This window comes from Papilio xuthus, unplaced genomic scaffold (assembly GCF_000836235.2).
Source record: "Papilio xuthus unplaced genomic scaffold, Pxut_1.1 DF827756.1, whole genome shotgun sequence".
Taxonomy (NCBI): Eukaryota; Metazoa; Arthropoda; class Insecta; order Lepidoptera; family Papilionidae; genus Papilio; species Papilio xuthus.
In genome coordinates, this window is record NW_013530893.1 from 6,195,213 (window position 1) to 6,216,745 (window position 21,533).

General features: G+C 33.3%; 6 protein-coding genes across 7 annotated transcripts in view; 3 read left to right on the forward strand and 3 right to left on the reverse strand.

The window, feature by feature from the left end:
* The window catches only part of LOC106116275 (protein 4.1 homolog), a 50,903-nt gene extending 45,108 nt beyond the window's left edge, over positions 1–5,795 (reverse strand). Inside the window, exon 1 of the mRNA XM_013310036.1 lies at positions 5,491–5,795. The gene's annotated coding sequence lies outside the window, so the exon portion shown is untranslated. The remainder of the gene's footprint in view (positions 1–5,490) is intronic.
* Positions 5,796–6,092: 297 nt separating this feature from the next.
* Positions 6,093–8,860, forward strand: Vps28 (vacuolar protein sorting 28). Its single transcript, XM_013309905.1, has 7 exons — positions 6,093–6,267; positions 6,370–6,430; positions 6,603–6,798; positions 7,153–7,254; positions 7,571–7,705; positions 8,070–8,212; positions 8,459–8,860. The coding sequence occupies exons 1-6, from the start codon at positions 6,261–6,263 to the stop codon at positions 8,199–8,201; spliced, it is 633 nt and encodes a 210-aa protein (XP_013165359.1). The 5' UTR covers positions 6,093–6,260; the 3' UTR covers positions 8,202–8,212; positions 8,459–8,860.
* Positions 8,861–9,168: 308 nt separating this feature from the next.
* On the forward strand, positions 9,169–11,704 carry LOC106116231 (uncharacterized). 2 transcript variants are annotated; one of them, XM_013309990.1, is made up of 5 exons: positions 9,169–9,301; positions 9,600–9,863; positions 10,450–10,634; positions 11,088–11,372; positions 11,561–11,704. In XM_013309990.1, exons 2-5 carry the CDS (start codon positions 9,732–9,734, stop codon positions 11,658–11,660), a joined length of 702 nt encoding a protein of 233 aa, XP_013165444.1. In that variant the 5' UTR covers positions 9,169–9,301; positions 9,600–9,731; the 3' UTR covers positions 11,661–11,704. The 2 variants fall into 2 exon arrangements, with proteins under 2 accessions (XP_013165444.1, XP_013165443.1); XM_013309989.1 differs by lacking the exon at positions 9,169–9,301 and adding an exon at positions 9,425–9,453.
* Positions 11,705–12,148: 444 nt separating this feature from the next.
* LOC106116165 (XK-related protein 6) lies at positions 12,149–14,992 on the reverse strand. Its single transcript, XM_013309911.1, has 5 exons — positions 14,635–14,992; positions 14,408–14,527; positions 14,078–14,265; positions 13,581–13,733; positions 12,149–12,998 (listed from the first exon to the last, which is right to left on the reverse strand). Exons 1-5 carry the CDS (start codon positions 14,889–14,891, stop codon positions 12,523–12,525), a joined length of 1,194 nt encoding a protein of 397 aa, XP_013165365.1. The 5' UTR covers positions 14,892–14,992; the 3' UTR covers positions 12,149–12,522.
* Positions 14,993–15,261: 269 nt separating this feature from the next.
* On the reverse strand, positions 15,262–17,231 carry Arp8 (Actin-related protein 8). The gene has a single exon (XM_013309868.1). The coding sequence runs from the start codon at positions 17,047–17,049 to the stop codon at positions 15,358–15,360; it is 1,692 nt and encodes a 563-aa protein (XP_013165322.1). The 5' UTR covers positions 17,050–17,231; the 3' UTR covers positions 15,262–15,357.
* A 237-nt stretch (positions 17,232–17,468) lies between these two features.
* Positions 17,469–20,895, forward strand: Syx16 (syntaxin 16). The gene is made up of 4 exons (XM_013309890.1): positions 17,469–17,651; positions 17,938–18,074; positions 18,708–18,880; positions 19,088–20,895. The coding sequence occupies exons 1-4, from the start codon at positions 17,574–17,576 to the stop codon at positions 19,711–19,713; spliced, it is 1,014 nt and encodes a 337-aa protein (XP_013165344.1). The 5' UTR covers positions 17,469–17,573; the 3' UTR covers positions 19,714–20,895.
* Positions 20,896–21,533: the final 638 nt, after the last annotated feature.

A 21,533-nucleotide genomic window follows, 5' to 3' on the forward strand; every position in this document is an offset into this window, starting at 1 on the left:
ATTTTCAAAATAAAAACATAAACAAAATTTAACACACAAGTTAACAAGCACAATAGCTATTTATTATATAAAATACCTTGTTTATATACTCAACAAACAACTGCAGTAATAGTAGTGTTTACGTCTCGGCAGTCTGGTCTAGGTCATCTAACCCGAGTCGCGTGGGCGACCCCTGGCCGGCAACTGTTGCCGCATTTATTTTCTATTGTCTTTAATTTTATCGGTGCCAAATAAACGCGGTTTGGAATACGAATTCAAATCTCGAGCTATGTTAAAACTAGTTCTTTTAAAATCTAGATCTTTGATATTTTGCTTAATTGTTTGTGTTAGTATATTTACCAGCATTATTCGTATAATCGACATTAACGAAATTTACAGCTAAAACAGACATTCTTGAATCTCCAATTAAAGAAAAACGCTTAATAAATAACCAGATCTTTAACTCAACCAAGCGGCTGAAATATAACTAATGTACATAAATAAACATTTATTTAGGGAAGTTACATTTTAGCGCCGACCTTTTGAGACCTAAATTTAGCTACGGCAACCTTCCACTAAATTATGATGGACAGGTAACTATGAACGAAAGGCTTTGAACTCGGAGGTGCGACTTTGACCTTTTAGACAGGAAATTTTATGAATTCTATCCGTCAGACACAATAGATTTGCATTAAGGTAGGCGGTTAAGATTTTGAAATAAATTAAGCATATATAATCTCGGATATTAGCTTTAAATAAAAAATAATAATAAAACAACCAATAAACCAAAACCGTGACGTAAAATCACTTGATAAAAAACACGTGCAAAGCTTAGAGTCAAAAATCAATTGGTAGTGAATCTCTCGCTAAACTATTGGTCACCCCATACCAATGGATGGTAAATTTCTATTAAATACTGTTTAATCTAATTATATTTGTATCCAATCTCTTGTCTTAGATAGTTACTAATGAACCGTAGAACACAATAATGAGTCCACACAAAGAAACGTGTAGAGAAGCGAGGTGTCTTGAATGAGGGACGTATCCTGCTCGAAGGACCATTTATGGCGAGACCAGTGCATCAAGCCCCACGTTTAACCGGTACTATTGACTTACTTTCCGGCACTCAGACGAGTAGCCCGATAACTAACAAAGTGGGGCTTTTCTAATAATTTGCTAGATTAAAAAGCCCTTTTAAAGGCCTGGTAAAGGTACTGGTAAAAGTTTTGTGTCTATTTCGTTGAAAACAATTGCATTTTCTCTAATTTTTTTCTTAATAAGAAAATTTACGCATTATCTCTACAACCAGTTTGTTGTTCCAGTTTGAACAGCACAAACGCCGTTCCGGGCTCTCTATGACCTACATAATGCGAAATACCACAGCTTTGATAGGAGTATTTCTGTATAACAAATGTTTTCAAAATACAATGCACAAAAGCAATGTTTACCAAACACAAAAAATGTCCTAATTTTAAAACTTTTTCTCTCATTTATCATTATCGTGACATTTGGAAAAACACCATTCGATATCTGAGATAGATTTTGGATTCTCTTAGTATAAAAAACAAAACTATGAACATGAACATGTATCAACACAATATTCAACTACATTTGTAGCATTTTCAACTCTGTGTCACAAATTAATTCAAACAGTGTTACCATAATTTAGTATCCGAATAAATACATTTGCGATTTGATAACCAGAAAACATAGTATATTATAATGACAATTCTGAACAACTAAAACACCACTCAAAACTGTATAATAAGCCGGGAACCGGAATTTCCTTCATATTTTTTCCCTCAGGAGCTCGTTCAGGAAGCACTTTGGCTCCGTACCAAATGCATTTCGCAATTATACTTTACGTTTCGCAGTAAAAATATGATTCGAATTTCATAAATATTCACCGTAATAATAATGTCTCTGAGAATTCAATTTGACATTTATTTATTACAGTAACGGATAATATGCTCTTAATACTTAACGAGCTTTTATCGTAAATTTATGTGCACTTTTTTTTTAAATACAGCCAGTGTAAACTTTATAAACGGTTTGATAATATCAAACACTATTAATATTATGTGTTCAATTACTACTACAAGAAAATACTTTCGCAAAGGAACAGGCCCTGATGAAGGTGGTCTTAAAAAATTGGTTATAGCTAAACAATGGTTAATTGAGAATCAAAGCGAGATCACATCATCAATATTTTAACCACTGAGCCATCTAGTATATCAGATCATGCTATATATAGGAGTAGATCATGCGTAGTTGAGGCATGCGTTACGCCTGATTCATTTAATAGCAACGCGCCGATCACTAACCCATTTATCCCTTAGCAACCAATTTCACAACGATTTAGCAGAGTTTACAATCACGGTATTTATAGTGGCTCTGGAATTAGATGGTGCGGTTGGGGCCCCTGGTGTTTTTATACCATAGTTACCGATTAACATTACCCGGCCAAATGTTCGCTTACATGATTCAATGGTCCAAACATAGGGTGTTCACCTTTATACATTACGCATTCGTCTATTTGATGTTGAGATGAAACTGTTTTAAATTTAACTATTGTTTTATCATTTCTAGACATTCCAACAAAATTTGTGTTAGTTGTAAGTAGAATTAAACAGCGGATAAAATTACCACCACACATATTTCACACAGCAATTGCGTTATATTCAGTATGCGGTTAAAAGATACCAATTTTACCCTTACAATACCTATCTTTAATAACGACTAATATTGCAAATCTTTTTATTGAAACATTCCTTATTACGATGCTTCCTAGGATACTCGAATATTAAAATCAATAAGCAAAATTATCAATTTCCATCTAGTCGTCAGTTCATACCTCGTAGTCGACCTTCTAGCAATTAATTACGTCAAAATTAAAAGTAGCAGTTACACAAAGGTTTATTGGTGTCACACACACACATAAATCAAAGGTATTTGTGTCAGCTCAATTGGCAGTCAGCACAAATTCCTACAGGACCTTGAGTCGCGTCCTCGACCCCTCATTGTCGGTGTCATCAGGATGACATCAGCTACATGCACTGCTTGATACGGCGTCAGCGTACATTTGGTGACGTCATTAATACACTGAGCCTTCCTGATTAACTAACCTGCTGACAGTATCAAAGGCAATATGGTTATAATAAACCTTTAATTCATGAATCATATGGTCAGAATACACAATAATCAATGTCATAAATAAATAACACAACATTACATAACATAACATAATATTAATCACAACTCTAGCATCTTTTTGACGATAATCTAGTTAAGGAAAGTTTTTATAAATGCAACAGCCACCTGCATACACTGAAATAGCAAATCAACGACTGCCTAGAGACATACACAATTGCAAATCTGTTGCCTATCTTTATTTGCCAGGACAGTTGAAGTACAGAAAAAGGATATACATATCCCCTTTCTATCCATCTCCTTCTCAGTCAAATACCCCACCCACCCTTTCCTTATAAGAAAAGGATGGAAATGGTTAACAATTAAGTCCAAGCAATGGCTGGACACTCATGTAAGTTTGTAACATACATGTGCAAGTGCAATCAAGTAAAATTCAGGAGGATGTATTTTAAATTAATCTTATTTCATTTATTATACGCAGCACAGCTTTACAGTACAACTAATCATCAAGACTAAGGCGTGCATTGAATTAAAAAAAAAATCTAAAATATTTTTTCAGCAGGGTAACAATCTGTTTGCGTGTTGCAGAGCATGCATACTGCTATAAACAACAGAGTTGAAAGATTGTTTTTAAATTTATGTTAATGTGCTTTATACATATTAAAATATCATAACACAGTGTTTTACTTAGCTTATCTTCGCTAGTATTAAATATAAACAATTACTTTAAATAAAAACAATAAGATTTATTACTATTTCAACCAAAGCGGAACAGATGTGCATAATTAAATATACATACTTACTAAATTCAACTGTTTATTAGCCAATTAATATTCTACATGCACATGAATTACAGCAACTTTGCTGCAAAGATTATTAGACATCTATAAATGCGGACAGAAATATAATTTCGACATACCTAATTATGATAGCTTTCAGTTGTTTAATTTTTTTTAAGACAATAAGATTGCTTTTCATAGTTAGTAGCATCTAAACATAATTTTCATGCTAGCAGGAAATTAACATAAGGCACTATATTACTAATTTTACAACTATTAATAACAATAATTGTCAGGCCACAAAAAGTAATTAAAAATTTAAATAGGAACTAATGAGTTAGAACAAATAAAATTGCGACATCTGTTTGCAGAATGAGGATAAACTCCAAAAATTATGTAACATCTGACATATGCTAGCCAGATTTCAAATACAGTTGAACATGGATAAGTGAGAATCCAAGGGTCTGCAATATTTTTCTCGCTTATAGAAGTTTCTTGTTTATCAAGGTTTGACTGTACTATGTGACCATTAAATTACCAGTGCAGTAAAAACAATAAAGGGATGCAATATCTTACTAATGTTGATGTTTGTTTAAAGCTATCTCCAGACAGCTGAATGAATCTGGCTGAAATTTGGCACTGATGACATAGTGTGGAAGAATACAAAGGCTACTAATTAAGCTTTTTTGTTATTCCACATTGATGGGGTGCATCCGACAGTCAGTTTTATTAGACATATGTTGCAACAATGGAAACAGTAAATAAATAACATATTAAATTCTGACATATATTCAATGAGGTGTACCACAGAATTTGATTATATAAATTAGTGACAAACAGTAATAACAAATGTTTCATCTAATTATTTTTTTAATTATTAATAAGATACCACATACACCAGTATTGTTAATTTCTGGAACTATTAATTAGAATGCAAAGTAATGAGTGTACCTATTAATTACTTAATTATCTATTAATCTTGTTTTATAAACTTGTTTTTAAACTGCCTATGTTTGCAATTTTTTACATATTTTGTCATAGATTATTACTAATTAGAAGTCACAGTGAATAAATGTTTTAAATAAAATTAAGACTAAAAAAATAACTATAATAAATCTAAAATAACCGCTCAATTATCCATACAAAAATATAGGTCACAGTTTTTAACTAACATTAAACTATTTCACCTGAAACTTTCAGAAAACTAGAATCATAAAGTTAATTAAATATGTGTTCAAGATGCGAGGCTTAAATAAGGCAATATTATAATATTAACCATAAAAGTTTAGCGTTCGTGACCATACGTGCCAAGTGGCCCAGGTTTATCAAAAGTGGGACGGCCATCGCCGCGCCCAAGCCTCGCCTCACCTCTAACTCACACCGAGCACATTCCAATAGGAAAAAAAAACACGTAACGAAATAAACAATACGTATCGTCGTACACTTGGTATTTATAGCGATAAAAACAAGATAAGAACACAACATTTATCAATGCAAAACATTATTGTTTCGCCGGAAAAGACTCATGTATGCAAATTACTATTTCAAATAGTAACGTAATTCCTATACTCAGTGTACTGACCTGGTTAGCAACAAGATCCCATAAAGAAGAATTCAAAGACTCGTAGTTTTCGAAAACAGCACAACGTCGTGTTTTTAGCACGTAAACATGGGTTTCAGTTCACAATATTGTAATTGATAAAACTCGATGAACACACACCATGTATCCACATCAAATGCACTACATTCACAAGCAATTCGATATTATGTATTTAGTTTCTGTTATAAAACCATGCACCGAATAAAGCGATGATTATTTTTATTCATCACACGGCGAAACCATCCGACACAAGTGCAACTTGCGTTACCCATTCGACGAAACTACTACTTGCGGGGAGCGGGCGGGGAGAGCGCGCGGCCGCGTCATCCGCCATATTGGTTGATTACGTCATCCCGAGATAACGTTACAAAATACTCGTGCAAAATAAACGAAGAATTCGCGTATAATCTGTGTGCATAACATTTCAAATTATGATTTTCTTACGATTTTTTTGGCCCTCGTATATTTAGCTCAATAATTTTTAAAAGCTTTTAATTTTATTACCTAATTTAAAGGATTTTGTACAAATTAATTAACTGTGCTATAATCTATATAGGAGTCATGTCAATGTCAAAATTTCTGTCTGGTCGAACCAAATTATCAATCTGTCAATTTCGTGTTATTAAAAGTTAAATTGATTTGGTACAAATTAAATTAAATAATCTTATTTATAGTAGATCAACCGTAATTCAGCTTATTTCCAGTTATTGTTAATATTCCTGCAATTTGTGCAATACGGTGAAGATTTAAACATGCAAGGTAAATATGCAAGATGGCAAACAACTGAATCATCGATTGTTTTTGTTTCCTTACAACATTTTCCTTGTATAATTTCTTTGTTAAAATGATTGTATATTGCAGATACTAGACCAGAACTTTACGAAGAAGTTAAACTCTACAGAAATGCTAGAGAACGTGAAAAGTAAGTAAGCCGTAACGATTATGAAAAATCATGAAAAATGACTATGTCCTTTATCAAACTTTTTTATTTAACCACTATGATCAGTAAATGAATGTCCCTAATATAGGTTTAGAATAAATGACTTGTATAATTATCTATCCATCAATATCCACTAACAAAGACCATTTTCCAGGCATGATAATATGGCAGAGTTATATGCTGTTGTAAGCACATTGCAGCATTTAGAAAAAGCATACATGAGGGACTGTGTGCGCGCTCAAGAGTACATGGCTGCCTGCAGTAGACTGCTTGTGCAGTATAGAGTGGCCTTCAAACAGGTGCAGGGAGATGAGTTTCCCACTATAGAAGCTTTTGTTACTAAGTTTCGGGTAAATAGACTTAATCTTACTAATAACAAAGTAATTTTTATACTGTAATCTGAAATAGTCAAGAAAGAGTATAAGTATCAATCTGCAGCTTATTGTATTTATTGTGTGTTATTTGCACAAACTAATTGGTCTTGGGTTAGCAAAAGTTCCAAACCACAATCATTTTCTTGCTTAAAGAGGTGTCTCTACTATAGTTACTCGTTTAATTGTCAGGATCAGACAGTGTTTTCTGGCTTTTAGGCTTTTAGTAGTATTTCAACTGTATTTTAATTTTGTTACAAAAATATCATTTTAAAATGTTTCATTCCATTTTTGTAATATTTGTTAATTAATTATTTATAAATCAATTCACAGCTGGACTGTCCAGCAGCGTTGGAGAGGATACGTGAGAACAGACCAAATCTTATCAAAGATGACAAAGGCAACACAAATAAATACATTGCTGAGATTGTGTCTGTAAGTCAACTCTTGATTTACTAACTTTATGTCCCATGATTCTATATGCGAAAAAAGTGTGTAATCATATTGTATCTAGAAATTATAACATGTTTTATGTTTACCTCCTATGGGTAGGCAGAGACCCCTTCATGTCACAACTCTCAACTCTTCTACATTCATACAAACATAGTCCACTTTTCATATAAAAAAAAATTACATTCAATAATGAACAATAGAACACTATTAAAAATCTGCTATGTCAGCAACCTAAATATTATTTTATTGTGTAATATAAATTATACACAGCTGTAGAAGTTTATAAATATAATTGCAGTTATTCATAACTTTGATGGACAAGTTACGTCTGGAGTTACGCGCCATGGACATGATCCAGCCGGAGCTGAGAGACTTGAAGGACACAATGGATCATCTCAGCATGCTGCCCGAGGACTTTGAAGGCAAACTCAAGGTAGCTTTTATGAATTACTAGATCAATGCTTACACTTATTATGCACTTCTACAACTTTGGAACGCCAGTAGCCTAATGGTTTTGCGTATGGATTTCCGATCAGGTTCCAAGAGTTCGAATCCCACCATTTGACTATTGTCATAAACTATATCCTATCACAAGCCTTACCAGGAATGGTATGAGAAATATTAGCATATTAACAAAAATCTGGTAACATTTTAAAAAATGTTGTGATACAAGATCTTTTATAATCTCTTCCTGAACATGTTTTACAAATAAAAAAATACGAAGCAACAAGTTTATTGTCATTTGTTTTATGCAACATATTTCGAAACAATTTCAAATATATAAATAATATTTGTAGGTACAAGAATGGCTAGACAAGTTGTCAGAGATGTCTGCAGCAGATGAGCTATCGGAAAGTCAAGTGAGACAGCTCGTGTTTGACCTGGAGACTTCCTATGGGGCATTCAATAAGTTCCTGCACAAGGACTGAATTCATTAATGGTAAGTAAAACCTTCCCATATTAATATGTGTTTTTTCTAATAAAAACAGTCTTAAATGTTCTAAACTAGCCATTGCCTGTGACTCTGTCCGTGTGGTATTAAAAAATTAGTATAGCCTTTGTATTCTTCCAGATGTTCTACAGCTATGCCAAATTTCATCGAAATCTGTTGAGCCGTTCTGGAGATACATTCAAACAAATCTAAACATTCGCATTTATAATAATAAGCTAATACATTTTGTTTCAGACCACATGAAGAGCTCAAAAATACTGGTTTCATTTTTTTTATAATTATTTAGTCATTTTTGATATCTCAAATGGAATTAAGATAATATTAAGCATATATTTATATAAATAATGTTACTCAGTAAGTCTGCGTTAATAGTGTTTAAAGGAAAAAGAAAAAGAAGAAAAGTTTAAAAGAGGTGTTTGTATGTTCCAATCTATGAAACTAGGTACCGGATTAAAAAAATCTTTTTGTATTTGATAGCCTAATTATTAAAGAAGGTTATAGGATACTTGGAGAACATAGCGTGATGGTCTAAGGAGTCGAGTAGAAAGGTTGAAATTACTACATAGAAAAAGGCTATATGGCTCCATTGCTCACCTGAATGGTGTTCATATAATATATTATATATTTCAAAATATGTTAATACTAGTTGTAATATTAAGCATATTTTATTGTAAAATAAACGTTTCATACTCGTATCTTGTTTTATTTTTAAATTAATAATGTAATATACAGGATCCATTTGAAAAATATGATATTTGTGATCTAAGATTTCTATTAATAAATAATAATTTGAATTGATTAAAGGTTTATGTTGCATGTTTCGGTTTTGGTAATTCGTGAAATTTCATTTTCGACTTTTCATTTTTTTAATTTTGAGAGTGTATTTACTTGCACAATAATCATAATTCCTCAGTCACATGTTAAATGTCACGTGCAAAAGACACGTGTATTACCACATAGCCGTATACATAATTAAAAACTTTCATTGCCTCGTAAATTATAAAACTAATATTATGCATTTCGATATTCGCTAACAAAACGCACGAGTGGCGGGAAACGTGACGTGACCAAAGACAAGTATTTTTTAATTTCTTTTTTTTTAAGTTAAGGCAAAAACAATTTTGTCTCTAATATATTTTTTTTAAATCAAAACTTTTTATGTGATGAATTATTTAATGAAAGTTTGCGATGTAGTAATTATTTTTATAACACTTTTCTATTTAAAAGAGGTAAGTTGTAACTACTTTCTTTATTATTTAATTTGGTCCTTAGTTTGTAACAATGAACTGGAATTAAGTAAAAAATCCAACTACGGTAATAAATAATCGTAAGACAAGTATTTCAATTCCCAATAGTATATCATCATCAATTTTAGTGCACAAAAGACGTATTCCAAAACCTCGATGAGAAATACCATTTAGTTTCGGAAGCGTATTCCATCACCAAGAAACTGTTCGTGCAAGGACGTGATAACTATAACACGCTGAAGAATCGCTCGCTGCATGTCATGGATACCTTCCTAGACCTGGTGCATATCATGAACGAGGAGATGGCGAGGGAGTTGAGGAGTGCGATTGTTAAATTCTATAAGATCAAATATTTTCATGATTTTACTAATTACGTGGTTAATATCGAAGAGGTAAGATAACTTGTAACTACTTTTAGTTACCCTTACGCCTATATTCTATTGTTTTACTAAATTTTTTATAGATGTCTATGGTATAAACTACGCCTGTGGTCCTTATAACAGTAGTAATTAAGTTCTCTATACCATTGCAACGTAACTCCGTCACGTGGTACGAACACGTGTTAAATGTGTACGCTTTGTTACGTTTACATGATGTATAGACGTAATAATAGTTAGCTATAATTATGTTTTGCAACGTACAAACCACCTACAAGACAAAAATAACTTTTTGTACGCTTTACTATAGTTATAGACCTATTTGTCACTACGATTATTTGCTATAAAATATATAAGGGGGGAAGGGTTGTACCAAAGATTTATAAACTTTATTTTTCGTTGACATTTTCATTATTATATTGTTTTCGGTGAAGGTCTAGATTTTGGGACACAGCAGTGGTGCCCCCGTTATGTAGAGCTTCGGCCCCCGCTATGTAGAGTTCTTTTTCCTTTTCGAATCCAATTTATTTTCCACTATCATCTTTTTTGGATCTTCCGTGGATTAGTCAAAGTGACTAAAGCTTTAAAATCTCTCTCTCAGACGGTGGACATAATCGAGCACTGTCTCAAAGAACCTTTAGAGAAAGTGGATCAGATTCGAGGCCAGTTCCACGACGTCATCAAGAACTTCCAGGACTCGCGCAATTTCGAGGTTGTCAACCGCTGCTACAATGAACTTCCCGACGAGGTGGCGGTTACACACTGTCTACTGCACCAGGCCGTGCTGTTAGTATTGACTACATAAAACATTTGTGACAGGTTGCTTGATACGTTTACTACTTTACTTTAAATGATTAAAGAACGTATGGAAAGAAGATATTTTCAAGTAAACTTGTCTTTGAGCCATATATCTATTAGACCATAAACAACAACTGCGAAGGTTGCGTTCCAATGCAAAACTCTATCCATAAAAAACTACTTAATTTAAATATATTCCCAGTCATAGTTCAACTTGTAAGATTATACCTATTTATTTACTAGCTGTCGCACGCGACTACATCTGTTGAAAAAGTTAGTAGTGTTTCTAGCCTATGTGTATTACCAGGCTATGTTCTACATCTATGCCAAAATTCAGCGAGATCCATGAGCTGCTCTGGAGATACTTTTAAAGAAACATCCATCCATCTTAACATTCGTATTTAAAATACTAGTAAGACTAATCTAAGAACTTTTTTTCAGTTTCAATGAAACGATGCAAGCTAACCTTATCGCTATAGTAGAGATAAAGACGCGCCAACACGCGCAGGATATGAACGCGACGCTGTTCGGTGTACGGAAATGTCTCGACGACTTTGTACCGAACTTTTTTGAGCAAGTTTTAGTAGACGCGTATACAAACTCTTGTGGTTTCCTCAAAGTTGTGAATGCTTCAGTATCTGATTTGATCCAAGACCGCTGGAGAAAATTCCATGAGACAAAGTTCCCGAAGAAATGGAGTCCACTTGTTAGCCTTTTGAAAGAAAAGTTAGTTTCATTTTGTATGTATTTACATTTATTTTTGTTTGAGAAAATCAAATAGGATCTCTTTTTTGATGTCGGTTAAAAATGGTCCTTCGAGCCGGTCTAATCTCATTTATAATGATATACACATCATTTTCACATATACTATATATGTCACGGATCCAAATAACAATATGAAATGTATTTTGCAGGTCATCAACAAGTCGACAAAGCACAAAAGAGCCGCTATTTCTAACTCTAATCGCTGCAAACCTCACGCCTCATGATATTATAACTACGCTATATTCTTAGTAATATCAGAAAAGAAATTAGTAATTCGTATATTGCATAATTTAGATTTGTAATTCATTTTCAATATTAATTTGAAAACAATACTTTTTCGAAGTTTGAAAAAATTAAGTGCGCAAAGTTTTCCATAGATGGCGCTTTCATACATATCTTATAGATGTTTTGTCTCTTTCATGTAACGGAATGCGACTAAGAGAAATTTACCCATAAAATTATAAGAATCATAGAATTTTTGTATAATATTAAAAAAAAATAACTTGTGAATATAAAAAATAGGATAATTATTAATTAGATCTATAGATAAGACCAAGACTGACATTAAAAAAAATCATATCAAATTTTTTTTTTTATTTCCTTCTCGTCTTTTAAGTCCTGAGTAATTAAAAAAACAGTACTTACCATACACAGTGATGTTAAATCCTTTTTATCTTGCAATAAAATACATTTTAAATATAAGAACATGTTTATTAAAAATATTTTACGTACAAAGATATTGGCTAGTATTGAGATTCTCTTAATTTTATTATAAAATAGTGTAAAAATAAAATATTATGTAAAACAGTCTTTTAGTTTTGTGTATTTGACATATTGACACATTTAATGAAGATTGCCGCAGTGAAAATTATTCAATAATAAATATTTTTCATTTAGTAACAATAATAAGGCACATTACATCATAAATATTAATACTATTTTAATACATTATTTGAAAAATCAATTCAAAACCATCACTGGTAACATTTGTGAGATGAAAATTACAAAAAAAATTTCAGATCAATATAAAATATTGAATAATATTTTTATTAACTCTTACGAAACACATCAACTATTTCATTGACCAAATAAAAAGTTTCAAAAATGAATGCTATGAATTAACTTCCATAGTTTCATCATTTTTGAATGTAACAACAATTTCATCGCTTTTATCAAACACTTTCGGATGAAAAAAGGAATAATAAATCACCATAAACACTAAACCTAACACATACGGAACAAAACTCAACACTAAAACTGGATAAAAATATATAGACGATCTCATATCATCATCAACAAAGAAATACCACAAGATGGTACAAGTTATATTCTGAAAGAAACATATAGTATAATAAACACTATATCTATATCTAGTCCTACCTTCGATAGGCAGGATGTATGTGAAGAGGTAGACACCGCCGAGTGCGAGGGAAAACGCGAGCTCCGCCATCTTGTTGTGCGCACAAAATGGCGGCCGGTCACATATCTGCAGCCACGCGGACATGGCCAGCACGTGGCAGCCGCACGCCAGCACCGTGCAGTACGGATACAGGTATGCGATGATGGACAGTGATAGCACACGACTTACTGCAAATTACATTAATTAATTAATAGTTTTTTTTTGTAAATTTACTATTATTTCTTTTACCATTCCAACTAAGCTTTAGGCTTGCACTAGGATATGGTTTACGACAATAGTCGAATGGCGAGATTCGAACCCCCGACCTCGTGATCGGAAATCCGTACCCTTAACCATTAGGCTATTGACGCTTGAATAATGTTTCAACTCTTTTTCTTCCACTACCCGCTTTCTAACCGCTAATATCAATCTTACTAATATTATAAATGCGAATATTTAGATGGATGGATGTTTGTTAGAAGGTTTGTATGGAACGAGTGAATGGATCTCAATGAAATTTGGCATAGATCAGGAACATAGCCTGGAAGAGCACATAGGCTACTAATTATATTGGTTTTTAATTCCGCACATGTAGTCTCGGGCGAGGGTTAGTATAGCTTCTCTAAATGTCCGATTGAACTGTAATGATCTTCTACTTGTGAACCATTAACTTTATATCCTGCAATTATACACCATGAATCATGCCGTGTAGAGATATTTGGATTTGTTACTGTGAAAAAATATTGATACAGCATATAGTAGATACTGACATGTAACAAGGAAGTGCCACAATGTCTGCAGTATTGTGCCGCACCAGTTCATGTTGTTCTTGTCCTGCTGGGCAAAGCGCACGGCGCGCTGGTACGCCGCGAGGCACCACCCCATGCCAACTACCGATGAGCATATTGAAAGAATTTGATGCACTGAAACATAACAATATGAAACATGAATATATTATAAATTCGAAAGTAACTCTGTCCGACTGTCTAGCTTTCACACTATGACAACTGAATAAATTTTAATGAAATTAGGTGTACAGATAGTCCAAAGCCTGAGACAGGACATAGAAATTTGTAAGGAAGTATTGCCATTTTTACAGTAAGAAGCTTGAAACTTATTCTTAAGGCTATTAATTTAATATTAAAACATACAAAGTCATACTGCATGTGTCACAATGTGAATAATTTCAAAATGATTTACCTTAAACTTTGTCAACAACACAATAAATTATTATAGTTGATATTGTATCTGTACATAATATACTCACATGCTAAATGATCGTAAGCTCGAAACAAGAGACTAGTCTGCAGCACTTGCTGTGGCGCCGCCTCTAAGAAGCACTCAAACACCCTCAGCAGTGCTGCATCCGAGTCCTCCTTCAGCATCAGACCGTAGTACATCCTCTGTGATGATGTGTCATGCTTGCGTGCTGCTCTACGGGACTTTATTGCATATCTGAAATGAATGTACAAATGTTATAGTTATGTGACAACTTAGAATAAGTTTTATATGCAAATTATAAGCTTGATGGGAAGTTCTGGACACCGTAGCCCACTACTGCTATGTATCAAAATGGAATAAAAATATGTAATGTTACATAAGAGCATCAGTAAATCTGAGTATCGGAGCCAGTTGCAGCACAAGAATGAAGATCCTCAGCCAATGCCGCTTCGTAAACTCATTGGTTACTGAGTCCTGTTGCTTGTCTTGAGCATACCTAAAAAAATAGGTGCTATTAGATTACCAAACAAACTGCTATAAATAGTCTTAAAGTAAGTTAAACGAGAAGTATTCTTTAATTTAAACAACTTTTATGAAACTTACATTCGTATAGAGACAGCGGTGTTCACAAATGCCGGCAAAAGGATGAATGTCAACGTCCATCCGAACTCCATCATTTTTTGTGCTATAGAATATCTTACAGCTACATTTATATCCAGGCCGAGGTCCACGAGATGTCCCACTATTGCAACCACATACATAATTATATCTAAATTCTTTATATTTATATTATTCGGTATTCGATCAGGTTCGTCGTGCGAGTATCCATTTTGGAGCATTTTACGTATCGCTTTCGGCATCGTGTTTTTATTTAATAAATGTTTACATATTCAAAGTAAACAGAAAACAAACTATGATTAAACATGTTCACCCGCCCGCCACTATTTGACAGTATGACACACACATGACATGTCATTGTCACTGCTGTCACATGGACAGGAGTGAGTCATTCTAGTAGATTATAATAAATACAGGTAAAATAAATCTTGTGGTTAGAATGTTAAAATAAAATTAATATTATTAAAGTAAACTTTTCATTTTAGATCCTTGATTTTCAATTTTTATTAAATGAAAACTACAAACACTTGGTTATAGTAACTGTGCACATTATGCTAAAAGGTTATTTAAACCTAATTTTTGTTTGTTATTCGACTAAATGATATTATTTAATTACACATATACATTTATTGATATAATCATATAACAACAATAGTCTTACACATTTTTATTAATTGTAAGTGGCAGTAAGAACCAAACTTTTCTGCTTCACCAAATAAAAGGTGCTCTTTCTCTTAATATCTTGAGACCAAATTTGGTCCATTCACTCTGATTAATCCATAACTCTATAGCTGACTCTAGGCATGACATTACTGCGGCTCCTTTCCAAACTGTACTTGCTGGATCAATGTCTTTCGGCGATGTAACTATTTCTAATTGTTCAGTCTTGTAAGTGTAGGGTATTTGAAGAGCTAATCTATTTTGCAACCATAAATTTAAGCCATGTACTTTAACCCCACCACCTACTATTAGAATACTACTGTACATTTTTCTCTTTAGTTCTTCACTGGAACATCTGTCAATGCTCTGTAGAATAGCTGCATCTAAACCTAGGACCTGGCCAGGTGCTAAGGATACAATATCCCCAGGACCACCATCAAGTGTGTCAACTACAATATCTTCATCTGCGTTTCCAGTTGGCTGGTTTTCATTGACAGATTCAAATTGTTGGTTTTCATTTGCTGTTGGGTCAACTGTTTCCCGTTTTCTTCCAGTTTCTCTAAGAAACTCTGCATCGAACGGATCCTCTGGGTCACTAGGTTGTCTGTTCTGTATCTTAGTTGATTTTGGTCCAGTTATTTTCAACAAATCTGTATAGAAGAAAGAAAGTGGAGATATTATGCATTCATCGCCAACTTGCAATGTGTATTTATTAATTACATCTCCTGGATGGTCAACAAGGAAAGTCTTCTCTTGCGGACCACATACATCAAGATTAACATGACAGAAGTCTTGGTATAAATTTCTCATTAATACAACATCTCTTGGAATATTTTCATTCCAATTTTTGTAAGGAAAAGCACTTTTATGAAACATCCAAGATAATGTTTGACAAACATCCCCAGCTCCATAATCCATTCGTAACCTTGTGGTTTTATGTGAGATACCATCTTCAACACAGGATATAGCCGTCTTTTGATCTCCTATATCCACAACACAGGCAGATCCTATTCCAGCTCCAAATGTAGCTCCCACACTCTCTTGGACTAGAAAACAATGTCCAAACCCTAAATCTTTCAATAATAGTGACATAAGACATTTTAAATGACTTCTGGAATAAATATCAGGTATCAGCAATACACATCTGTATTTGACCAGTTCCATTAGTGGTATACCAAGTTTATATTCAATAATTGAGCTCCAAATTGTGTACAAATCATTTAATACTGAAGATATGGAGCCACCTATTTCTGAATGTATATTAAAATCACCTCTTTTGTATGGGAAATGAACATTATATTCTAGTTCCGGGTCGACGTCTAAGACTAAATCACCGACAACAATGTCACACTCTACCTGGGGCCATGGCTCACCGTCGTTAACAGTCTCCGGTAATGAACGTCGGTTAAATGCAGCAATTTGTTGTGGAGGGGTGGCATATCTTCTTGATCCATTGGACTGCATACATGACTGAAGCGTGTGTGATATCTGTAGGCGACATTCTTCCAATTCTTCAATTAATTCCTTTGTTTTAGGTATGCTGGGGGGCACAAAAAGGTCCCGATAAATTTTTCCCCCGGGTCGTCGTTTTCTAGCGATGCAGTGTAACTGTTTGACTGGAAGAAGGTCAGAGGCTCTTCCTATTCTCACATACAATGAACCAGGATGTATAACTATTATCCTGTTCGGCGGAAACTGTTGAAATTGTTCCGGACCGGGGTCATGAGCCGGCGCACTCATTTATACTATATTACTTCGATTTCAAGAAAATTCCAAATTATTCAACTTATTCTCTCTTCTTTATTCACTCCTGGGCGTTATATACAAATCAAACTTATACTAAAATTGTAAAACAAAAAGCATAAACATAACCTTACATTGAATTTTGAAGATTTTTTATTTGCACTTCAATGTTTAATCAAATTAACGCATCAAAACTTAAGAATTAAACATGGTTCTTACAAAACAAGAAAAACATTATTTAGCTAATTTATAGTAAATAAAAACCCAACATCTTTTAAATCTTAAAATTATGAAAATGGCGCAGAATATTTTTTTCATCCAAGGTAAATGATTTTTCTTAACTTGATTTTCTAAACGCAATTTGCTATCAATCAGGTAAAAGAAACGTCAATGTATTTTTTGAATTGAAATTGACAGTGACGCGATGATACTGTAATGCGATTTTGTAAACCTGAAAGTTGATTATTTCAATAAATGTTTGTTGCTATTAAAAACATTAAAATTCAGGAATAAAATTAAAAATGGTGTCCCGAAGTTTAACAGAAGTGTTTATTCTAATGAGAAACAATGCTATCCATAGCCGGCAGATATTTACCGAGGTACTAATGCAATATTACATTAAATTTTCGATGTAGACAGCGCAAATATTATTTTTAAAAGTGTGTTTTGCATTTATAAAACTGTTTTTAATCAATAAATTACGACTTAACTCTTTTTATAAGTAAAATAAATTTTTAGGTATTTGTTTATATTTTACAAAGTGTGCTACTTTTTTACTTCGGTGGCAATATGCTTGCTAAATATTTCTAGACTTTTAAAGTATATATTTCAAAAGCATTTGGTTAACATTATCACATACATTATAATTATATTGATATGTTACAGGCACATGACTCAGAACGAGTGGGTTTGATGCGTTCAAACTCTCGTGATCTGGAAGGAGGTATGGAACTAAAGACAGACACCAGCGCGCCGCCACCCTGGACTGATTCTTTGGAGGAGGCACACTATGTTATCACAAGGTTTGCATTATACAAACTATTAACAAACTAATCACCATTGTCCTGCTCCTTTCTCTACAAAAGTTTGCATAGTATGCTATACATCTCTATCAACTGTTATGTCTGAATTTTCTTGTTTCTTGGGCATATTTTTTACACAATCTTTGTGTCATCAATGTCACAATGTATGTTTGCAATAAACTCCAAAACTACTGAACTAATTCTCATCAATTTTTCTAAGCATCTGTTATTTGGTCGAACTTTCATTTTAATTATTAATCTTTCCGCACGGACAGAGTTGTGGGTGACAACTAGTATGTCTATATTTTCTTCAGTCGTCCTAGACTAAAATAAAATCGTACTATGCTATCTGTACATATTTAATTCATAATACACAAAATATAGTATGCCAGAAATTCATTAAATGTTTATATGTTCATTATGAGTTTCTCTTGACTCATATCAGCTGCTAAGGACACCAATAAATGATTATAATAGCCCTTCCATCATTCATTAGTTGAAGTTCAAAGGCTGGCCACACACCTGCAATTCCTCTGGTGTTGTGAATGCCCATGGGGTGTTGTTGATCACCTCTGTGTTCCCGTCGCTCGTTCTCTTATAATAAAAGTTATCATAAGACTCAACTGTCTTCAGGTTACGTACCAAAATATCAGAGCTGCAGACACGTCACGAGCGGCAGATCCGGCGTCCTGCGCTTGATGACAGCACTGAGCAACAGTACATCAGCAAACTGACCGGAGAGATTGGACGGCTGTTCACGCATGCACACACACATCTCTCAGCAATAAAAGCACAGGCATTAAATGGTACAGTACTGCACTAAAAATACAAGGAATTTTGCAATATCTCTTCAGTAAGGTCTACTTTTAGTCTTCTCCTTCCCACCCTTTTTTTATTAGGAAGGATGTGAAAGGGAAGGGACGTAGTCGCGGGGAAAAGCTATTGTTATAGATAATATAAGTTGTCTCATTTTAATTTCACTGATCATATAAAAAATTCTTTATATTTTTCAGGTAATAAAACGGAACAGAAATTAGCCAATAATGTGGTATTAGCATTGGTTACAATGGTACAAGATTTAAGTGTAACATTCCGTACAGCACAATCAAACTATTTGAAATCATTGACATCCCGAGAAGAAAGATCCAAAGCCTACTTCGATCTTCCCAACTTTGAAGAACTGAGTTTAGGTGATAACGATCTTCCTGGATTAACCAATAACCAGACTGACCTTCTGTTCTCATTACCGAGCACATCTCACAGTTATCATGAAGATGACAAAGATTTAGATGGAATGTTCCAGAAGCAAGCCTTAAGTCAGAAACAGATGTTATTAATACAAGAAGAAAATACACAAATGGTTGCAGAAAGAGAGGAAGAAGTGAATAAGATTGTCCGATCTATAGTTGATTTGAACGAAGTATTCAAAGATTTGGCACATATGGTTCACGAACAAGGTACAGTGTTAGATAGAATAGATTATAACATAGAGCAAACTCAAGTCCAGGTTCATGAAGGTTATAAACAATTGCAGAAAGCGGAAAGATATCAACGGAAAAATAGAAAGATGTATTGCATTTTAATGTTAGCAGCTGTCATCATTGTTTTAGTTATTCTACTAATTATAGTAAAGAGTTAGTTTTATGATTTTTAGTGATTGGAAAAGAAATTAAGTGTTTTTACTATTCCAAACTTTATTCTTTAAGCAGTTAAGTGTACTTTCCATTACTATGCTCTAATTTGGCTGTCAAGGTATTTTTTATTTATTCTTATTAGTTTAAAATCTTTTTTTTAATATTTTCAAGGAGTAATTATGAAAATTAGATAGATAGATTACACTAAATATAATTTTCACGAAATATTTGTGAAAATGAAAACTCGGATATCATTCTGCTTTAAAGTATTCCTATAAAGTTACTCTGGGAATAGGAACACTGTTGAAAATAAAAATTGTAGCTACATTTGATTATAAATGATGTTTGCGTTTACAAATTTTCTTCCTTAAGTTTGAATACCAGAACTCATTACGTAATGGTAACCATATTTATGTTAGAGGTAATCGAATTATATTGTGTCAAAATTTATTTACACATATGCTATGGTCATAAGTTTACCAAATACTGTTCCAGAGAGATTTCTAAGGAAATGAGAGCATAGATAATCCAACACTTGTATAGACTATAACTTTATTATCTATGTTCTTATGTTTTGTAAATACTTGTCTATGTCATTGTATAATATCATTAATTTATTTATGCTTAATCTGTAAAAATGCAAGAATGTGTATTGTTATCCCTTACATTCTCTATTAAAACAAAGGAGACAACAATACGAATCCCCGCATTCAAATTCTATGGTGATGTATGCTTGATTTTTGCTAGTGATATGCTTATTTATAAAGATTTGTGTATATCGTGATTGTATGTGTTGTGTGTGTGTTTATGTATTGTCGTATCCAATAGAAATAAGACATTATTTATTCGAACCTGGATCCTTTGTCCCGACGGACGACCTCCTTAAGCGAGAAACTTGGGGCAAGAAAATTACAAACCAGCGGCATTCATAATTTGCCGACAATAAAAGATATTTTTTAATTTATTGCCCATTTTGATTGCTAATTTAAAGTTATGACAAATTAAGAAGGTGTATAGACGAACCATGTCGAAGAACCACCTCCATAAGCGATTTTGGTTAGAGGGAGACCTCTAAAAGCGAGACAAATATCCATTGGAGTTATCCAGGTTCGATTATATTTCTTTGTATTACATTAAGTAAATTATTGAATTTAATTAGATTACGAAACTTATATATCAAATAATTGATAGAAATATATTTACTGTTATAATTGTTTATATATTTTTTAATTAATCTACCCTAACTATTAAAATTACTTTTACTGCCACACTGAAAGCAGTTTATTGGTTGACCCTTACTGTAGATTTTTTGTACTAAAATTACACTAAAGAACTCTATAATCTTAAAACCAAAAACCATCAGTGTCACTATTATACGTAGACTGAAATTTACAAATACCCTGCAGATTTTAGGTGAACTCAACTACCATATTTCGTCTTTTAATATAAAGATTTAAAAATGAACATAACCTGCGCCCCTAACCTGGTAGAGTAGGCAGAGATACTGATTTTTATTTAGCGCTACCATGACTTACGTCTTCCACATTCATCTGCATGGCTTTAAGTTGCTTCTAACATCACCCTTACCAATTTGGTTGGTATTAATGTCTACAAACATTACTACGAATTTTCGTGATATTATCATCTTGAAAATTAAACCGCTACGACGTAAGTTCCTTTAAGAAGCGAGCGTATCACCATCTCAGAGGCCGGCAACGCGTCTGCGTTCCTCTGGTATTGCTGATGTCCATGGGCGTCGTTGAACACCTCGGTGTTCCCGCTGCTCCTTTGCCACCTTCTCTTATAAAAAAAATATACATACTAT

Bases quoted from the DNA above. Each gene is read 5' to 3' on its own strand.
- LOC106116231 (XM_013309990.1), top strand. From the start codon at position 9,732: ATGGATACCTTCCTAGACCTGGTGCATATCATGAACGAGGAGATGGCG. The intron at 10,635-11,087 runs GTTAGTATTGAC...ACTTTTTTTCAG, and splicing joins CTACTGCACCAGGCCGTGCT to TTTCAATGAAACGATGCAAG. The intron at 11,373-11,560 runs GTTAGTTTCATT...TGTATTTTGCAG, and splicing joins GTTAGCCTTTTGAAAGAAAA to GTCATCAACAAGTCGACAAA.
- Syx16 (XM_013309890.1), top strand. From the start codon at position 17,574: ATGGTGTCCCGAAGTTTAACAGAAGTGTTTATTCTAATGAGAAACAAT. The intron at 17,652-17,937 runs GTACTAATGCAA...GATATGTTACAG, and splicing joins GCCGGCAGATATTTACCGAG to GCACATGACTCAGAACGAGT. The intron at 18,075-18,707 runs GTTTGCATTATA...AACTGTCTTCAG, and splicing joins GCACACTATGTTATCACAAG to GTTACGTACCAAAATATCAG.
- LOC106116165 (XM_013309911.1), bottom strand. From the start codon at position 14,891: ATGCCGAAAGCGATACGTAAAATGCTCCAAAATGGATACTCGCACGAC. The intron at 14,528-14,634 runs GTAAGTTTCATA...CTATTTTTTTAG, and splicing joins ACCGCTGTCTCTATACGAAT to GTATGCTCAAGACAAGCAAC. The intron at 14,266-14,407 runs GTAACATTACAT...CATTCATTTCAG, and splicing joins AGATTTACTGATGCTCTTAT to ATATGCAATAAAGTCCCGTA.
- Vps28 (XM_013309905.1), top strand. The intron at 6,799-7,152 runs GTAAATAGACTT...ATCAATTCACAG, and splicing joins CTTTTGTTACTAAGTTTCGG to CTGGACTGTCCAGCAGCGTT. The intron at 7,706-8,069 runs GTAGCTTTTATG...TAATATTTGTAG, and splicing joins ACTTTGAAGGCAAACTCAAG to GTACAAGAATGGCTAGACAA.
- Arp8 (XM_013309868.1), bottom strand. From the start codon at position 17,049: ATGAGTGCGCCGGCTCATGACCCCGGTCCGGAACAATTTCAACAGTTT.